This window comes from Thrips palmi, unplaced genomic scaffold (genome assembly GCF_012932325.1).
Source record: "Thrips palmi isolate BJ-2018 unplaced genomic scaffold, TpBJ-2018v1 HiC_scaffold_8, whole genome shotgun sequence".
Taxonomy (NCBI): Eukaryota; Metazoa; Arthropoda; class Insecta; order Thysanoptera; family Thripidae; genus Thrips; species Thrips palmi.
The window spans coordinates 1,502,457-1,521,219 of NW_023144635.1; the positions used below are offsets into that span (position 1 = coordinate 1,502,457).

The 18,763-nt window shown below is 60.5% G+C and overlaps 2 protein-coding genes across 3 annotated transcripts in view; one reads left to right on the forward strand and one right to left on the reverse strand.

The window, feature by feature from the left end:
* LOC117653265 (alpha-2C adrenergic receptor) overlaps positions 1–18,763 on the forward strand; it is a 178,495-nt gene that overhangs the window by 140,467 nt on the left and 19,265 nt on the right. The window lies entirely within an intron of this gene.
* Positions 1,639–2,930, reverse strand: LOC117653266. The gene is made up of 2 exons (XM_034398836.1): positions 2,488–2,930; positions 1,639–2,298 (listed from the first exon to the last, which is right to left on the reverse strand). Exons 1-2 carry the CDS (start codon positions 2,641–2,643, stop codon positions 1,924–1,926), a joined length of 531 nt encoding a protein of 176 aa, XP_034254727.1. The 5' UTR covers positions 2,644–2,930; the 3' UTR covers positions 1,639–1,923.

Genomic DNA, 18,763 nt, shown 5'->3' on the forward strand with positions numbered 1-18,763 from the left:
AGGCGGGGCCAGCGGACCGAGGCGGCCGGCAGCCCCGCCTGCTTTGCCGGCTCGGCGCGCACCGCCCTGGAAATTGAATAGGGAATGATATTGAGCGCCACACACTGAAACAGGCGGCAGCTGATTCGGCAACGTCGTCAAGGGCGAGGGCCTCGGCGAGGGCCTCGGCGAGGGCTTTGGCGGGAACGGAACGACGTGAGCCGCTTCCGCGCCGTCCCCTGCCGCTCGTCGCCTCGCGGTGGTCCCCGGGCCCGCGTTCGGCCTGACAGTGTCCACGGCCGTGGCGGCGCGGCATGAACGATCGACGCCGGAAATGGCACGGCGCGGCACGGCACGGCGTGGCGGCAACTTCGGGCGCTGTTAATGTGATAGAAGGCCACTACTTGGACCAGCAGGACGCCAGCCTCCAGCCGATCCGTGCGGCGTAGTGCGGCGTAGTAGCACGCAGCGGAGGCCTCCCGGGGGTTGCGGCTCCGGCCACTCCGCCATCCCCGCCATCCCCGCCGCCCTGATGCAGTTGACCTTGGAAGGCCATTCCGGCCCTGCTGGCGCAACGGGCCCAGCGTCATGGCCCGGCCTCGTGGCCCTCCAAACTTTGCCGCCTCCTTCTTTCCTAGTTCAATTTCGGGCCGCCATAAAAGTGATTATCACACTCTGCCGCCAAGGCCGAGGCCGAGGCGCGGCGTGCGCTGCGGGCCGGGGGCGGTTGACGCCGTGGTTGACACATAGAGAGCCTGGAATCAGAGAGGCGTCAACCCGGCGCGCGGCGAGACGCGCCCTGGTTGGATGGCACCAGACGGGCTTCTGGTAGCTTCTGGGCTTCAACCTGATTGGCCGGCGCTGTCACGTGGGGTGGCTTGCGGCCGAGGAGGTAGGGGTAAGGTGTTGCAAACCAACGCTACACTAGCACTGAGAACTGAGGAATGGTCCGAGAGTATTTTGAGGTTGGATTTTCACGCTACACTAGCACTGAGAACTGAGGAATGGTCCGAGAGTATTTTGAGGTTGGATTTTCGTTGTAGGAACACGTTGTTGTGATTGTATTTTTATTTCCCAAATCTCCCAAACGGTGGGTGGGGTGGTTAGGTTAGGTGAAGGGTGAATGCCACTTTTATAATATTTATAGTGCTAGCTGCACTCAATGCAAGTTTAATATAAATAATTCCTTTCCATGAATTCTAAAGAGTTTGTCTATCCCTAATACATCCACCCATGGGGAAATCAAAGAAGCAGGCTCTCATGATAACACCTTTATTACTTGCCTCATTTTCTGATTACATGTTCCAATGCATTGATACTTTCACAAAGTTAGAAATTCTTTCACACCACACATTAGCCTCTTCAACCAACACAGAAACATGGAATGGTAAACTAACTGTCACATTAGATGCTCCAATTAGTTGAACACACTTCCAAAGCGAACATTGGACTCGTCAACTGACACTGACACACTAAAATGATTAAAATAAATCGTATGAAAACTAACTGTTACATTAGATGCTCCAATTAGTTGAACACACTTCCAAAGCAAACATTGGACTCGTCAACTGACACTGACACACTAAAATGTTTAAAAATTTCGTATGAAAACTAACTGTTACATTAGATGCTCCAATTAGTTGAACCCCTTTCCCAAAAGCAAACATTGGACTCGTCAACTGACACTGACACACTAAAATGATTAAAATAAATCGTATGAAAACTAACTGTTACATTAGATGCTCCAATTAGTTGAACACACTTCCAAAGCAAACATTGGACTTGTCAACTGACACTGACACACTAAAATGATTAAAATAAATCGTATGAAAACTAACTGTTGCATTACATGCTCCAATTAGAAGAACACACCTCCAAACCAAACATTGGCCTCTTCAATAGCCATGGACACTGAAAGGAAATTAAATCCCTTGGAAACTTTCATTAGTTAGCCTCACTTTCCCACCAGACATCGGGTTCAAGTCCATACTCCATTTCCAGTGATTCCAGTTCACGCAGACTTAAGATTTGATCCAAAAGTTGAAGTTCTGCTTCCAACTCATCTCTGTGCGTAACTAATTGCCTCTGATCTGCCTTTAGGTTCACCTGAAAACTTCGTAGAAAATTTTGGTGGGGCAGAGTTGACTTCAGGTCCTTTGAAACTTCAGCACGGAGCCGAAAGCCACATTTATCAGTCACACAATTCCTGGTCTTCTTTTTGATTTTCTTCATCCAGGAAGTTTTAATACTGGGAACAGCAGATGACTTGAGAACTTTCTTAGAGCTGCAGTTCAGCAAGTCTCCCGATGTGGAGTGATCCTGCACACAAAGAGAGACAACATTTTCATTAAAATTCAAGAGTCATTCTTTGCATGGAATATAAATTTAATCATTTGTACCCAAATTTAAAAAGCATTTCAATTTCTTATAAATAAAGATGTTGACAGACTGTTGCTTAGCTAAAAGTGCACTATATTGAAGGTTGAGGTTAGAAGGCACCAAGGTTACCTCGCATATTTGATCCAGACGGCGCGGACTGCACTTTACTCGACCGATCGCCTTGGTTCGTACTTGTTTCAGCTTACAATCCTCAGGAGACACCAGGTTGGGTCCAGTTTTGAAAGGATTGTGGTGACTGGGCACCAAACACTTCGACGCAGTCATCTCAAACAGCGTTTTAACGGACTTTAAATGACTTGAATCAAAGCAGTTCACAGCACTGTAAACAATGTAACTCCAAAAAAGACGTTTTTTTACGGTTTTCTCTCAAATCTTGCAGTTGATCTTAGAACACGAAGAAATTATAAGTTGTGCTTTCATTGTTTACGTTTCTTGCGCGTTACGCATCGTCCTCTCTCCCACCATGCGTCTGAGGCTAGGTGCGGTAGCGTCGGACACGCAACCGTCCCCTCCACCTCTCTGGGTGCCACTCTGACCGGCCAATCAGCGCGCTTCGAGTCGGATTGGTGCCAACCAACCAGGGCGCGTCTCGCCGCGCGCCAGGTTGACGCCTCTCTGATTCCAGGCTCTCTAGTTGACACACTGTGCAGCGCGGCGCGTATCGCAGCCGATTAAGGGATCGCACGGTTCCACCCCCACCCGGCCCCGCCGTGCACCGTGCGCTGTAAAACGGCTTCCGATGCCTCCCCAGGGCCCCCGGGGCTCAGGGCGAACAAGGCCTCGCGGCGGGCAAGGCCTCCACGGTGAGGCTGAGGCCACCGCCTGCCCTTGCCAAACGAGAGACCTATTTGGGCGTGACGTGATATGTGTACGGGTCGTGGCCGAGGGGCCGAGGCCGTGCGCAGTGTGTCCCGGCCCGTCCCGGTCGTTCCGGCGTGGAGCGCCATCTAGCGGCGTGCACGATTATGATGATTTCGGCGACGCTGCTGCGCGCTGCGCCCGGCGCCCCCCTCTCTCTCTCTCTCTCTCTCTCTCCTCTCTCTCTCTCTCTCTCTCTCTCTCTCTCTCTCTCTCTCTCTCCCTTTCGTTTTATTTTATTTTCTCGTCCTCGGCGTCCTTTCATTTTGTGCTCATAACGATACACATCTGGGGTCTGCGGTCGCGGCGGTCGCGGCGGTCGTCGGATGAAGGCGCCGGCCTCGGCCACGGCCACGACGCCACGAGGCGCTTTGGACCGCGCCATGCCGCGCCGGGCCGCGCGCACTACCGTGTCCTTTTCAAGCCCTCTGGACCTCGCAGCTCCGCCCCGCCATCAAGCTCTTATTTTACTACCTCTCTGTCGCACTTCGCGCCGCTCCGACGCCCCTTTCTCACCCCCTCCCCTCTTCTCTCTCTCTCTCTCTCTCTCTCTCTCTCTCTCTCTCTCTCTCTCTCTCTCCCCCACCCGTCGTTCTTGCTCTAAGCCAAATCGAACCTGCGGACCGTTGTGTATTCATTTCATACGTGTTCTCGGTTTCGAATTACAGATAGCACAACCGTGATTTTTCATTTCATTTTAATCTTCTCTCTTGTACACACATTGCTCTCCTCTCTCTCTCTCTCTCTCTCTCTCTCTCTCTCTCTCTCTCTCTCTTTCTCTCTCTCTGTTTCTCTCTTTCTTTCTGTATGGCGTCCCCGCTCAAAGGCGATCTCTTTGTGGGGCGGGCGACACGCACAACACGCCTCGCGAGGAGGCTGTACGGGAAAGAGGCTTGGCGTTGCTGGGCGTTGCTTGGCGTTGCTTGCGGCGTTGCTGGGTGTTGCTCAGCATGCAGCAACAAGTAGCGCCCTAATGAAGGACTCGCCCAGTTATTTGCAGTAACGGTGGCCGAGAGAGAGAGAGAGAGAGAGAAGGGTGTCCAAGTGTGTGTTCCTGGAAGTCATCGCCTAATGCGCGCTGGAGAGTAGGCGCCGGCCGGAGCAGGGCGCGGTGTGGTGCGGAGCGGCGGCGGTGGCGGTGGTGCCCGGTCGTTCGAACCTCAATCAGTGAGCGGTTGGAGGGGGTTGTTAGGCACAATAACGGGGTCCACACAACTACTGCCATTGTTAACAATGGGACCGTCGCAGCACACACACGCACGCACGGTCACACACACACACACACACACACACACACAAACACGAGAGTCGGCACGACACTTTGCAACAGTGAGCAAAGCGGTGGCCCCCTTGGCTCGGCACTCAGATTAAGTGGGCGAGGGTTATACAGTCACGGTTTGGCAAGTCAGGCCACGGCGCCGCCGCTGCCGCCGCTCTTGGTAAGCCTGCTTTCCATAATCAAAGGGAGGCGCTGTAAATTAGCGGTGGTGTGGTGGGGCCGACCGCAAGGCCGACCGGCCGCCGCGGTGACGAACTCGTCGGCCTGCAGACTGAGAGTCGTCGCTCTGTCTCTCTCGCACGCGCGGGGGGTCCCCTGAAGGTGCGAGAGAGACAGAGCGACGAGAGCGACTCTCGGAGTCAGTCTGCTTGGTGCAGGGGTGAGGCCTTGCCGAGGGCGGCCGGGGGCCTCGCGTCGTGAGTGGCCCGATCGCGGCGACGGCATGCATGCGGGACTGGCGGCTGCAACGCCGGCGCCTCGACAAACACGCTAAACTTTTGGCCTCGTCGGAAACGCTCCTCTTTTGTCGCGGCGTCATCGCGGAGTAGTGCGACAATGTTACGCAATGTTCTCAAAGGCGCGCGGCGGGCCCGGCCGGGGCGCGCCAAAGCTGTCTGTCTGCGCAGCGCGAGGCTCGGCGCCTGGAGGAATCGCAGCCCCGCGCCGCCGACAGAAACCCCGACCGACATAGCGGTTCAGAGTTTTGCGAAACAACGCTTACTGCACCGAGTATTGCTGTTGCTGGCTCTAAGTGTTGATGTTTCTCACGTCTTGTTACGAAAAAATCGGCGTGTGCCTGCGAGACTTGTTTTCTTTTGAACGATACCCTACAATCCTCCGAGATCGGATCTCCGAAAACGTTCCTTCCTGTTTTCCACTCTCGCGCCCACAACATTGTTTAAGAAAAACAGCGTGCCGAATTAACTTTACCCGGCTAGCCCTCTTTTAAACCCTCTTTAAACAATTCTTTTAATGAATTTTTTTGCCGTCGCTCTAGTTGCGAAATGGCGTAAAAAGGCTGCAGAGGAGGCGGCACCGAGACCATTAGCGACACCAGGCAAAGGTGGACAGATGCGCAAAGTCCCACACCGACACACGCACACACACACACACACGCACACACACACACACACACAGTCGAAATAATAATGAGAGCTGGCAAAAATGGAATGAACGGACAGCGCGGCGCTCTGTGTACATATATGCATATTATTGCGATCGGCAAGGTCCACCGTGCGGACAGCGAAAGGTGGATGAAGACCAGTGCGCAGTCCACGGAAAGCCCTCGGTCGCCATGGACCAATCGCCAGGCCGGCCTACACTGTTGGTGCCCAAAGAAAAGTAAACAAAAACAAAACCGAAAAAAGGGCTGAGCGCGTGTGGTTTAATTTATTTCGAAGTGAATAAAGTTTGGCCCTACCGATGTGGGTGAAATGGGCATATGCCACGGCGGCGGGGTCGGCGGAGCCGTGGGAGGCTGTGAGAGGGGGAGCTCAATTTGCGTACCAAAAATGCAAAGCGATGTCCGCGCCCCGACCAACAGCGACGAAGACGGCGCGGCAAAACTGCCTGTCTGCCGGCGGCCTGGCTGCCTGCCTGGCTGCCCGCCTGGCTGCCTGCCTGGCTGCCCGCCTGGCTGCCTGCCTGGCTGCCTGCCTGGCTGCCTGCCTGGCTGCCCGCCTGGCTGCCTGCCTGGCTGCCTACCTGGCTGCCTGCCTGGCTGCCTGCCTGGCTGCCCGCCTGGCTGCCTGCCTGGCTGCCTGCCTGGCTGCCTGCCTGGCTGCCTGCCTGGCTGCCTGCCTGGCTGCCTGCCTGGCTGCCTGCCTGGCTGCCTGCCTGGCTGCCTGCCTGGCTGCCTGCCTGGCTGCCTGCCTGGCTGCCTGCCTGGCTGCCCGCCTGGCTGCCGCCGGAAAATGGATGCGGCGACACGCCCCGCTGTGTTTTCCCTGGAATGAAATGTAGCGCTAATGTGTGTTTTTGTTTTTTCTGTTGCAGGTGCGAGCCAAAGAGGCGGCCAATTAGACTAACAGCCGCTCGCTGCCGGGCCGCCGCGCCGCTGCGCCGCCGCAGAGTGAGGATGCGGAGTCCCCAGTGCAAAGTCGCAAGCCACGCGAGGCCGCGCGCCGCCCAATCGCCGGCTTAAGCCCCCCGCCCGCCAGCCAGGCAGCCAGCCAGGCAGCCAGCCAGGCAGCCAGCCAGGCAGCCAGCCAGGCAGCCAGCCAGGCCAATCCCGACTCGCTCTTTCCTCGGCTCAATATCGAGACACGTAAACTGGAATCCAATCGAAGGGATTTTGGATACTGCAGATTGACTTCCTGATTGTGTGATTGATGGCGAGGGTTCGCGTCTCATCCGCCGCAGGCAGGCTCGCCTAGGGGAGACGCTCTGTTCATCACGGCGCCCTCTATCTCAGATCTTGCCAAGCTTTACATTGACGTGCCTCGTGCCTCTTCGGCGACACTAACTAGCGCAGCGAGCGCGGCTAGCGCCAAGTCGATATCTCGAAATACGGTACGTCAATGTCGCCGTCGGACGTTTATCAATGCCTGCCAGGAGCCTGGCACGACACAAGGCAGAGAGCAGACGGCGCCCGTCGAGGCCGCGGTAGGCAGTCCCGGTGGCCGAGGTGCCCGTCGAGGCCGCGGTAGGCAGTTGGCCGAGGCGCCCGTCGAGGCCGCGGTAGGCAGTTCCGGTGGCGCGGCCGCGCACCGGGCGGCCTATCCCGCAGCCAGCGGGCGCTTGCAAAGTGCTCGTGCCTCTTGTTCTTGTCCTTGTTCGTGTTGTTGTTTTTGCGGTGTGCTGTTTGCCGCCATGCGGCGTGTTGACGCTGGGCGGTATCCAGTGATCGGCGCGAAGTGGAGCGAGGGCTCGTTAGCCACAGGCAGCCACAGGCAGCCACAGGCAGCAGGCAGGCGGGGCCGCCGTTAGCGGCGACTCACCTCGGAAAAAATATTCCGGCGCACGCGCCGCGCGCCGCTCCTCGCCCGGCCGGGCCAGGACAAACATTCCGGTTAATTGCCGCAGTTGATCGGCAAAGGCCGTGCCGGGCCGGGCCGGGCCGTTCGCGGCGATGACGCGTGCTTCGAGCGGCTTCGGGCCTCGGCGACGCCCCGCCCCGCACCGCCCCGTGCCCCTGAAGGGCGTTATCGTCTTCTTTCCGTGCCACTGCCGCTCAAGTTCCGGATCGGAACGCCCCGCTCGCGTCTCGAGGCGTCGCGCGGACGGGGCGGGGCGGGGCTGACCTGCCGGGCCATCAGAAGCGAGTTTACCCCATAATATTTAAAGGGACTCCCCTTCGCGCGCGCTCCCTGCCCTGCCTTGCCTTGCCCTGCCTTGCCCTGCCTTGCCCTGCCTTGCCCTGCCTTGCCCTGCCTTGCCCTGCCTTGCCCTGCCTTGCCCTGCCTTGCCCTGCCTTGCCCTGCCTTGCCCTGCCTTGCCCTGCCTTGCCCTGCCTTGCCCTGCCTTGCCCTGCCTTGCCCTGCCTTGCCCTGCCTTGCCCTGCCTTGCCCTGCCTTGCCCTGCCTTGCCCTGCCTTGCCCTGCCCGCGTTCTTTGAGGGAGCGGTATTGATGGCGCAGCGGGGCGATACGGCGGGGCACGCCCAGTGGGCAAGCCCAGGCACGGCCCATCCTCCGCACCGGCCACTCGGCGGCTCAGCGGACGGATCGTCCGCGACGGTGACGACGACGAGGACGTCGAGGAGGAGGAGGAGGAGGAGGTGGACGAGGACGACGACGAGGACGGAGAGGACGATGACGACGACGAGGAGGAAGAGAACGATGATGACGACGACGACGACGACGAGGACGTCGATGAGGAGGAGGAGGTGGACGAGGACGACGACGAGGAGGAAAAGGACGACGACGAGGAGGAAAAGGACGACGACGAGGAGGAAGAGGACGATGACGACGACGACGAGGGCGTCGATGAGGAGGAGGAGGAGGAGGGGACGAGTGCGAGGAGGAGGAGGAAGTGGACGAGGACGACGACTACGAGAACGACGACGACGAGGACTACGAGGAAGACGACGACGACGACGTGAAACCTTATTACGCAAATGCCTCGCCGTCGTTACTTCCGTCCTTCCCCAACGCTAAAATATCCTGTTTGTCTTGGAGCGCGTGCGCTTTCACCTCCGGCTCACGGCTCGGCTCGGTCCGGTCCGCGCCCCGGGTGTAATGGCGCGTGGAATGCTTCTTTGCGCGCAGTCCGTATCCCTCATGACTCCTCGGGACCCGATGACGCCATATTTCAGTCGGACCGTGTCTCGCTGCGCACTCAAACTTTGGCCATGTGGTGGAATGTAGTGGGATTTGTTCCGTGTCATACGCATGTAGCGGTGGGGGGTGGGGCGTGGCGGGGACGGGGCGGGGTGGGGTGTGCGCGGAGCTGGAGGCAACGGGGCGGCCTGCTGTGGTGGGGCGGTCGGTCAGCCCCCAAGGATTAACTGGAACTGCTCACTTTAAAAGAAAAGTAGACCGCCGCGGGCCTCGGGGCCAAATAGACCGAGAGTCCATTAGTTTGGGCCGCCCCGGCGTCCGCCGCCGTCCCGCCCCGCCGCGCTCCGCCAGGCTGCAGCTGCCCGGGCCAAGAAAAGTATCCGCGAAAAAGAGGTGGCGAGTATTCTCATCTCTTCCCTCGCCTCGGGGCGTGCGGCCTCAGTCGCAGACAGCGCGTCTTGTCGTCGGGGAGTGTACCGTACCGCCGCGGAGGGCAGCGGAGGCAAGGACATCGGCTGGGAGGTTCGCGTTCTCGTTTAGTCCTGGCCGCCCGCCTTGCGGGTCGGCCCCGCCCCCGTGAGGGCCGTGAGGCTGGACGCGAGCCGATGCCTGCTTAGCGTGTCCGGCAGTTTCAGTGGTCGTCGTCCCGACCAAGGCCGCCGTGCTGCCGTGCCGCCGAGGCGCGACGAGCTTATTGCCGGTGCCAAGCCTTGCCGCGCCGTGCCACGCCCCGCACTGCCCCCGCCGCCCCACCGCACAGTGGGCCAGAAGACCGGTGGCGGCGGCCAAAACTCAAGACGCGTTTTGAGCTCCAGAGTCGCTAAATGGGACTCGAACCGAGCGTGTGACCCCACCAATGGATTGCTCTCCGAACGAGGAATCCATTGGTGGGGTCATACGTTCGGATCAAGTCGCCTTGGACGACTCCGGAGCTCAAAACGCGTCTAGAGTTTCAGCCGCCCCCACCGGTCTTCTGGCCCACTGTGCACCGGCGGCCTGTTTGCCAACAATTGAGCGCCGCCGTTTTTATGGAGACAATCTTGAGTGGCGGCCGTGAAATCACGGCACTCCGTCTGGCGCGCCGTGGCGGCCGCGGCCGCGGAGCCTCCTTGATGTTCCATAAAGCCTCGGAATACAGTCGGCGATGCTGCGACCGATTGAAACAAATAATACGTCGCTGCGGGCGCCAAGCTTTAGATTTTTTCAGGTATGGGGGAAAATATTTGAAAGAAAATAAAATGGTTTTGTGCAGTTCCTGCACAAGGCTGGAGCGCCCCGGGGGTTGCGGCCAGCGTGAATCTGCAGCAGGCTGGCCGGGGTTTCCCCGGGTTCCCCCAGGTTCCCCCAGGTGGTAAATGGGACTCGGCTAGGCCGCGTTCTCAGGGGGGTCGCCACCACAACGCGCCGATTGCTCACGTGTTGACACAGCCACGGCCCGACCGGAGATCTAGGGCCCTCGCCGCCCTGACCAGCCTCGGCCGGGCTCGGCCTCCCAGCCAGCCACTGCAGCGCGGCTCGCAGCGCCCCACCAAATAAATAACATTTACGCTTTGGTGATAGGCCTGACCGGCAGGGCGACGGTGGCGCCGCCCAGCGGTGGTGGCGAGAAGGAGGAGGTGTCACAGTGGGCCAGAAGACCGGTGCAGGCGGCCAAAACTCCAGACGCGTTTTGAGCTCCAAAGTCGCGAAACAGGCCTCGAACCGAGTGTGACCCATACATTGGATTCCTCGTTCGGAGAGCAATCCATTGGTAGGGTCACACGTTCATTTCGAGTCCTGTCTAGCGACTCTGGAGCTCAAAACGCCTCTAGAGTTTTGGCCGCCTCCACCGGTCTTCTGGTCCACTGTGGGTGTCCAGCCTGCTCGGCCAGGCCCTGCCGCGCTGGCTTCGCCCACTCGGCGAGCCAACGCGCTTAGCTGTCCGGCGATATGTTCCCATTCCATTTGATTCGGTTTTATGGGCGGCCGATGCTGCGAGGACGGCACGAAAAGAGGGGGAGAAGGTTGCGTCCCTTTGTGTGTGCGTGTGTGTGTGCGTGTGTGTGTGCGTGTGTGAAAGAGAAGCAGAAAGAAAGAGGGCGAGGGGAGTCGACACAAGACAGAGACAGAGAAAGTCGAGGCATGCGGCCGCATGCGGCGCAGTGCCACGCAGTGCTGCCATCCCGCTGTCCAATTTTCAGGCGCCGAAATTTGGAAAGCGAGTTAAGGCGGGTGTGGAGCTCTGGGCGGCAAAATCCGGATTTATCGCTGTCTGGGCCGCGAATGGGCGCGGCAAGGCGTGGCGACGCGTGGCGGGGCGTGGGGCAGGGCCGCGGGGCCGCGGACTCACAGCCAGTTAATTTGGCGTCTGGGAGAGCCAATGTTGGCGGGTTGGAAATTCGACCCGCCAGTCATTATGCTGGCGGGGTATACACTGTGTTTGTATGCAATGCACTCTTGGCTTCCTGTGCGCGCGCGCGCGTTCTTGTGTGTGTCTGTATTTGTGTGTTTGTGTGTGTGTTTGTGTGTGTGTGTGTGTGTGAGAGAGAGAGAGAGAAAGAGAGAGAGAGAGAGAGAGAGAGAGAGAGAGAGAGAGAGAGAGAGAGAGCGTGCTCGTCACGTCCGTGAGTAGGTATGTGTGCAGGGTACATACACGTGTGTGAGTGGGCGGGTCCGCAAATTCGGCTGCGCGGCGAGACGAGGCGGCGGGTTCGTGCGGCGGAGCGTTACGTGCACGCCACTGGCGTGGCATGGCGTGGCATGGCGTGGCATGGCGTGGCATGGCGTGGCATGGCGTGGCATGGCGTGGCATGGCGTGGCATGGCGTGGCATGGCGTGGCCGCAACGCGCTGCGCTGGCTTGGCCATGGCTACGCCGCTTCCACCGTCCGACGCCGTCGCCTGGTTTGGAGTGGGCTGCTCTAACTGCAGCTGGGGCTAACTAGGGCTAAGGGCTAACTTCGGATGGGCTAACTAGGGCTAAGACAGCGGTTCCCAACCTTGGGGTCGCGACCCCAAATGGGGTCGCGAAAAAATTTCAAGGGGTCGCGGCGAGGTGGCTGGGGTCGCCTGGGGTCGCGGTGGTTTCCCGGCTGGCCCACACGCCGAGCACTGGCTGCTTAAATGCCGCAAAGTTGATCAAAACGGTCACAAATGTGTGTAAAAGATCGTGTTTTGGGTCGACTTTAAGCATCCACTGCTTCTGATCCGAGGCGGTAAATCACCCTCCCTCAACGGGCAATTGGTCTTTGGACCTTCCTTTTGCATGCCTTTGTTACGGAGTGCAATTATCTGACTCAGTTTGGAAGCAGTACTGCCGCAAAGTTGGTCTAAACAGTCACAAATGTCTGTGAAAAATCGTGTTTTGGGCCGACTTTAAGCATCCACTGCGTCTGATCCGAGGCGGTAAATCGTCCTACGTCAACGGGCAATTGGTCTTTAGACCTTCCTTTAGCATGCCTTTGTTACGGAGTGCGATTATCTGCCTTAGTTTGGGAGCAGTTTTGCCGCAAAGTTGATCAAAACGGTCACAAATGTATGAAAAATCGTGTTTTGATCAACTTTGTGGCAAAACTACTCCCAAACTAAGGCAGATAATCGCACTCCGTAACAAAGGCATGCTAAAGGAAGGTCTAAAGACCAATTGCCCGTTGAGGGAGGACGATTCACCGCCTCGGATCAGACGCAGTAGATGCTTAAAGTCGGCCCAAACCACGATTTTTCAGACATTTGTGACCGTTTTGATCAACTGCGGCAATACTGCTCCCAAACTTAGGCAGATAATCGCACTCCGTAACAAAGGCATGCTAAAGGAGGGGTCGCGTGGGGTCGCGAAATTTTTCCTGGGGGTCGCGGAAAGTTTTGGCTACAAATTTGGGGTCGCGAACCGAAAAAGGTTGGGAACCGCTGGGCTAAGAGCTAACTGCAGCTGTGGCTAACTATTGGGCTAAGGGGTTACTGCAGCTGGGGCTCACTAGGGCTGAGGGCTAATTGCAGCTGAGGTTCATTAGGGCTAGGGGCTCACTGAATCTGGGGCTAAAGGCTAACTGCAGCTGGGGCCACTTAGGGCTGGCTAAGGGCTAACTGTAGTTTGGGCTACCTAGGCCTGGTCAAGGGCTGCAGCTGGGGGTATCTAGCGGTTATAGCCCTGGTTGCAGTAAGCCCTAGAGGCCACTGGGGCTGGCCCACCCCTCCGCCGCTAGCAGCGCTGTCTCCGCCATTAGCTGCCGATGGTTCGCTGCGGATGATGGCAGGCAGGCGTCGCGTCCGCGCCATGAACCCCGCGCAGTGCAGTGCCGTGGAGGCGTGCGTGACGCGGGCCGTTTGGCGAGAGCTCGCGAGAGCGTCTCCCGATCGGGACGCGACGCTAACGCAGGCCGCGCACGCCACGCCCCGCCACGCCACGCCACGCCACGCCACGCCACGCCACGCCACGCCACGCCACGCCACGCCGAGGAATCGAAAGCGATGACGCGGCGCGATGACTCAGGTGACTGTCGGTGTCTCTCGCCCCACCCCGCCCCGCCCCGCCCCGCCCCGAGCCAACAAGGCGTGCCACCGAGGCAGCTTTACTTTTGCTTTCCTCTGCGTAATTGGTCTATTCATCTTGTTGGCTTATTTTTACCCCGAGAAATAACTTAGGCGCGCGCCGTCGTCGCGGACGCGGCTGCAATTTTAAGGAGGATTAAGTACTCCGGCATTATTTCGTTCTTTAAAATCCATCCGTCCTCCTCAGCCGACCCCGCCGCCCCGCCCTCCGAAACAAGCCCCGGGTCAAGTAACCAACAAAAAAAGAGGGGGGAGAAACTGGCGGCGCTGCCGGGGAGGGTAGAACCCGCGGATGGAAGAGTAGCGCGTCTGAGGTTGCGGCGCCGAGGCGAGTATATGGAGGCCGCTTCCTTTCAATTTACACAACTTGCGCCGTTTGCGCGGCAATAAAGTCATGTGGGCGCCCCGCCCCGCCCCGCCACACCCCACCCCGCCACGCCCCGCTCTAAACCCCGGCCGGGCCCACGGACTCAGCCCGCATCACTGCTTTAGCAATATTTATGGCCGGGGTTCATCATTCGCCCCCCTCGCACCGCGGAGGCCATAGTCGAAATGGTCCGCGGGCCGCCGCGCCCCGCCGCGCCCCGCCGCCCCGCGCCCGCCGCGCCCCGCCGCGCCCCGCCGCGCCACGCCCCGACGGCAGTGATGGCTGCAAACGGCAGTGAAACACACAGAGGCAGTACGCAGGCTGCGCAGGCCAGATGAAGACATATGAACCGGCAGGCGGGGATTTCGCTTGTTGCGCCGTCCGCCAGGGGGCACCACACAGCTGTTAGGCCAAACTAGGTGCGCCCTGCGCCCCCGTGTGCCTCGGTGTGTGTGTGTGTGTGCGTGTGTGTGCGTGTGTGCGTGAGGGCCAGGGACCAAATGGCCCCCCGTTCGTCCATGTTATGTCCTGTCAGTGCTTATAAAGCTGGAAACGATGACTGACTCCGTGGATTGACAGCAAGCCCTTGGCCGGCAGCTCGTACTAGGTGTTTGGAGTCAACATGGAGCCGCCTCGTGGTGTGGGAGTTTCGGAACCCTGTCCACCCCGAGAACGGCCTTGTGCAGGTCTCGCAGGAGGACAGCTTGCCAGGCTCGGTGGCCCGGCCTCTGCACGCCGCCGCGCCGCCAATATCGACAAGTCCTCTGTAATTGAATCGCAGGACATAAAGTATCCAGTGAATGGCGACGATATCACGTCCCCGCAGGGCCACTCACACACACTCGCACACAGACACGGACACATTCTCGGCAGTACATTTCAGAGCGATGGCCTCGCCGCGACAGCGCGCGCCGGCCCGATCAATGTTGTATTTCCTTTCTTGGGCCGGGACGCGCGGGGACGCGGGACGGACACTTGCTTGGCCGTGGCGGCCGCGGCGGCCAGGGCGGTCGGTTAACGCCGACCATCCGTTACGCGATGATGGCTGCCGCCGAGACCGGCCGACCGGCCGAGACCGCCATGGCGCGCCACCACAATGCAAGACCGCGGTCCGCCCCGATAACACCAAAATGGCCGTTATTTATTATTTCGAAAGAACTACTGCTGGCCGAGGCCGCGAATCGCTTGACTCAATCAGGGCGAAAAGACGAAAATGGCGACGCGGTCATTTTTCCCGGCGCGACCACCACGGAGGCGCCGAGGCCGTGGGGTTCGCCGTGGAGGCCTTTGTCGCAGTGGGCCTTTGCCGCGCCCTTTGCGTCGCAGCGCGCCCGATCGCCTGGTGCTGCTGAGAAACGCCCGTCACCCTGAAGGGCCCGAAGGCCTCGCCGAAGGACTCGCCGAAGGACTCGCCGAAGGCCTCGCCGAAGGACTCGCCGAAGGACTCGCCGAAGGACTCGCCGAAGGCCTCGCCGAAGGACTCGCCGAAGGACTCGCCGAAGGACTCGCCGAAGGCCGGCCTTCTCAGCCCTGATGATGTCGCCACGGAAGAATTTCAATTATTGGCTTGACCTCACTCGGAGCACCAGCGGCGGCAGCGCGGCAGCAGCGCTTTAAAACTTTCGCCACCCCGCGGACGGCGTAGCGGCGCTGGGCCAGTGTGATGGCGGGGCCGTGGCGGGGCCGTGGCGGGGCCGTTTGAAGAGGGTCAGCCCCATTCCACGATCCACCTCGCGCCGCCCCACAGTGGGGCCCACACCGCCCCGTCACTCGAACGAGCCCCACCGAGCCCCACGCCCCCATACCGATAGCACCGCCCTGACCTTTGCTCAATTTGCCAACGCCGCCGGCGGCATTTTGAATTTACTGCAAATTAACAACTCGGCGGACCGTTTCCCACCACTCGGCACACAGTGGCGGGGCCGCCTCGTCGTCGTCGAGGCCCCTGGGACGTGGTCGGTGTGCTCGCCGCGTCTCGCTGTCGAGAAGGTCCTCGGTTTGCCTATCTGCGCCCCGGGGACTCGCCTTCGCCTCGGCCTGTCTGCCCGAGTGTGCCTCCCGGTGCCTCCCGCCACGTCCCGCGAGGCGGAGATAGACAATCCCGACTTGACGGACTCAAACTCTCGCCGTTTACACATTGCCATCGCCGTTGTCCTTGGATAGTCGTCGTCTTCGTCGTTTTCTTCTTCTTCGTCGTCGTTTCTTCTTCTTCTTCTTCTTCTTCTTCTTCTTCTTCTTCTTCTTCTTCTTCTTCTTCTTCTTCTTCTTCTTCTTCTTCTTCTTCTTCTTCTTCTTCTTCTTCTTCATCTTTTGCCGTCGCTCCAAATCGAGCGTGATCCTCTCGTGTGAGCGGCTCGTTAATAAGGCCGTTAATTGCGTGCGACATTTCGCGAGGCTCGCGGCGGGGCGGGATGGGGCGGGGTGAGGCGTGACGCTGTAATTATCCGCGTGACGACATGACGGCTCGGCCCGGGATCATGTCGCGAAGAAGGCCTCAGCAGCCCCACTCGCGCAGCCCCACTCGGGGTGCCACTCGCCCCACCTCCCTCTTGGGCTCGTGGAAATGTACCCAAACTAGAAACCTCTCATCTCGGCGCCCCCCACCCCCACCCCACCCGCCCAACCGGCCGCCACCACCCCTCGCCCCGCCACCCTGGCGGCCCCGGCGGCTGCCACCAGCCCATCCGAGGTCATCAAGACAGAAATGTCGCCACCCGTGTGCGCCTGATGCTTTTATGGGCTACTAAAATTTCAGTGAAAAAAGGGAAGGGCGAAGGGAAAAAGATATTCGTTGACGCCCGTGGACACAGCAGCGAGGCGCGGCATGGCGACGGCCACCACTTCATTTCTCGTCACCCCGCCGTCCGCCCCGTCCGCCCCGTCCGCGCGGAGCCGCGCCGCGCAGCCCGCCCCTTTTTAGTGCGAAACGCTCCCGCACCCGCACGCGTAAATTACCCCCTTGCGCTCTTGCCCGCAATTTGGCTAATGTCCGCGCGGAAGCAGACTACCATCACATTTTCCACCTTTTTTTTTCATTGCGTATCCGCCGCGGCCTTTTTTTTACGGCGGACGTAACGTAATCGCACGCCAAGTACCACGCACTTGCTGTCTGGTGTTTGTGTGTGTTTGTGCGTGTGTCTGTGTGTGTGCGTGTATGTGTGTGTGCGTGAGTGTGTGTGTGCTGCGTCTGTGTACTGCGTATGTGTGTGCGTGTGTCCGCGCGCGCGCGCGCGCGTGGAGCCTTCTCCCCCACTGTTTTGTAGTGTGTTTTCCGTGCTTTTTTTCTCGTTCTTGGGGTGTGGCTCAGAAATAATATGGCCCTGTAATCCGAGTCCTCAGTACGACACGCCCTCAGCCGCCACACCCGTATCACTGCCACCACACGCGAGGCCGGGGCGGGGCGGGGCGGGGCGGGGCGGGGCGGGGGCGGGGCGGGGCGGGGCGGGGCGGCGCGCGGATAGCGGCCCCAGGGCCTCGTTGGGCGGGGCCGGCGGGGCCGGCGGGGCGGTCGCGCTGCAAACGGCCCTATGCGTGCGTGGGCCGCTAATGGATTATATTTCCAAAGAGGCGCACCAGGTGCCGTGCTGCGCCGCGCCAGTCGAGGCGAGTACCTCGCTGCCTCCCTCATTGTTTCCACTCGGATTGCTGCATGCTTTCGAATGGTGTCGTTCTTCCCGCCGCTCGCGATATGGCCGTGCGGGGCCATGTTCCACACGCGGCTGCCTCGTCGAAGGTGGGCGCGCGGCGCGGCGTATGCAGTATTCCACGCCTGGTTCTTCTCTCCTCGCGTTCCCTCGGGGCCTGAGCCTCGGCCTGAGCCTCGGCCTGAGCCGGTATGCCCGCCTTTTGGTCCCCGACGGAGCCCCTCCCGGATGCACGCCGCCACTTCACTAATGCAGCAGCCTGTTATTGAACCTCCGCGCGGGCGGGCGCGCGCGCGCGTGTGTGTGTGTGTGTGTGTGTGTGTGTGTGTGTGTATCTGTGTGTTGGCCGACTGGGCGCGCCACCAACACGGCACGGCTGCAAAATCCCAGACAGGCTAGTGCAGAGAACTCGAGGAGAACGGACAGAAACGGCGCGAGGCAATAGTCAGTGTCGCTGGTGGCAACCAACGCGAGGGCGCGGTGCGTTGTTGGGGCCGTGCAGTGCAGGGCGCAGGAGCCGAGACCGCCTTACCTCTGCCTGCCTGCCTGCCTGCCTGCCTGCCGGGTCCGAAGGGAGAGAAGAGAGAGGCAGACGGGATGCTTGCGCTGCAGCGGGAAAGGCAAGGGCAGCTAGACAATAAAGAAACCGGTGGAACGTGAGCGCGAAACATGCCATCGGTCTTCGGCCTGCCGGCCCGCTCCGCCCCGCCGGCCTGCCGTCGCCATGGAAACCATGTACGCGGCGCGTTCGCGCTGGCGTCAGCACGGGGAAGGGACTGCAGCGGTGGCGGAACTGGCGGCAGGGCTCCGGGCCTCGCAGCCGCTCGCAGTGGGGGCCCTCGCTGAGGTGGCCGACGGCTGGCCGAGGCTCCCACCGACGCGGCGCGGCCCGGACCGCCGCCGATGTGGCCGCCGAGGATTCCCGGTCGCAGCCATGGCCGCCATGGCGTCGCGTCGCATCGGGGGCGCATCGGAGCCCGATACGGCACGGCGGGGGCGGCCCCACCAGGCCCCGCCAGCGGCCATGCATCGAGTCGGATGACACCAGACCAGTTGAACCCCGCTGACCGCGGCGCGTTAAGGGCGTGGCGGGGCGGGACGGGGCGGGCGGGGCGGGGCGGGACGGGGCGGGGCGGGCGGGGCGGGCGGGGGGGGGGGAGCGGTGCAGGGCACGCGGTCGGCCGGGCTGGGTGACGTGCGCCACATAGAGAGTGGAAGGGGGTGGAGTTTGAGATTAGGCCCTGCCTCGTAGTCTGACGACCGCATGGCGTGGCGTGGCGTGGCGCGGCGTGCGGGGCCTTGTGCGAGGCCTTGTGCGGGCGCCCGGGAAGCCAGAACTGACGTCTTGGGGAGGCGCGCCTGGTGTGCACACTACAGCCGCGCCCGTCAGGATACACACACTTCTCTGTCTGTCTGTCCACCGCAGCCTGTCCGTCTGTCTGCCTGTCCGTCTGTCTGTCTGTCCGTCCGCCGTCGCGGCACCCTCTCGCA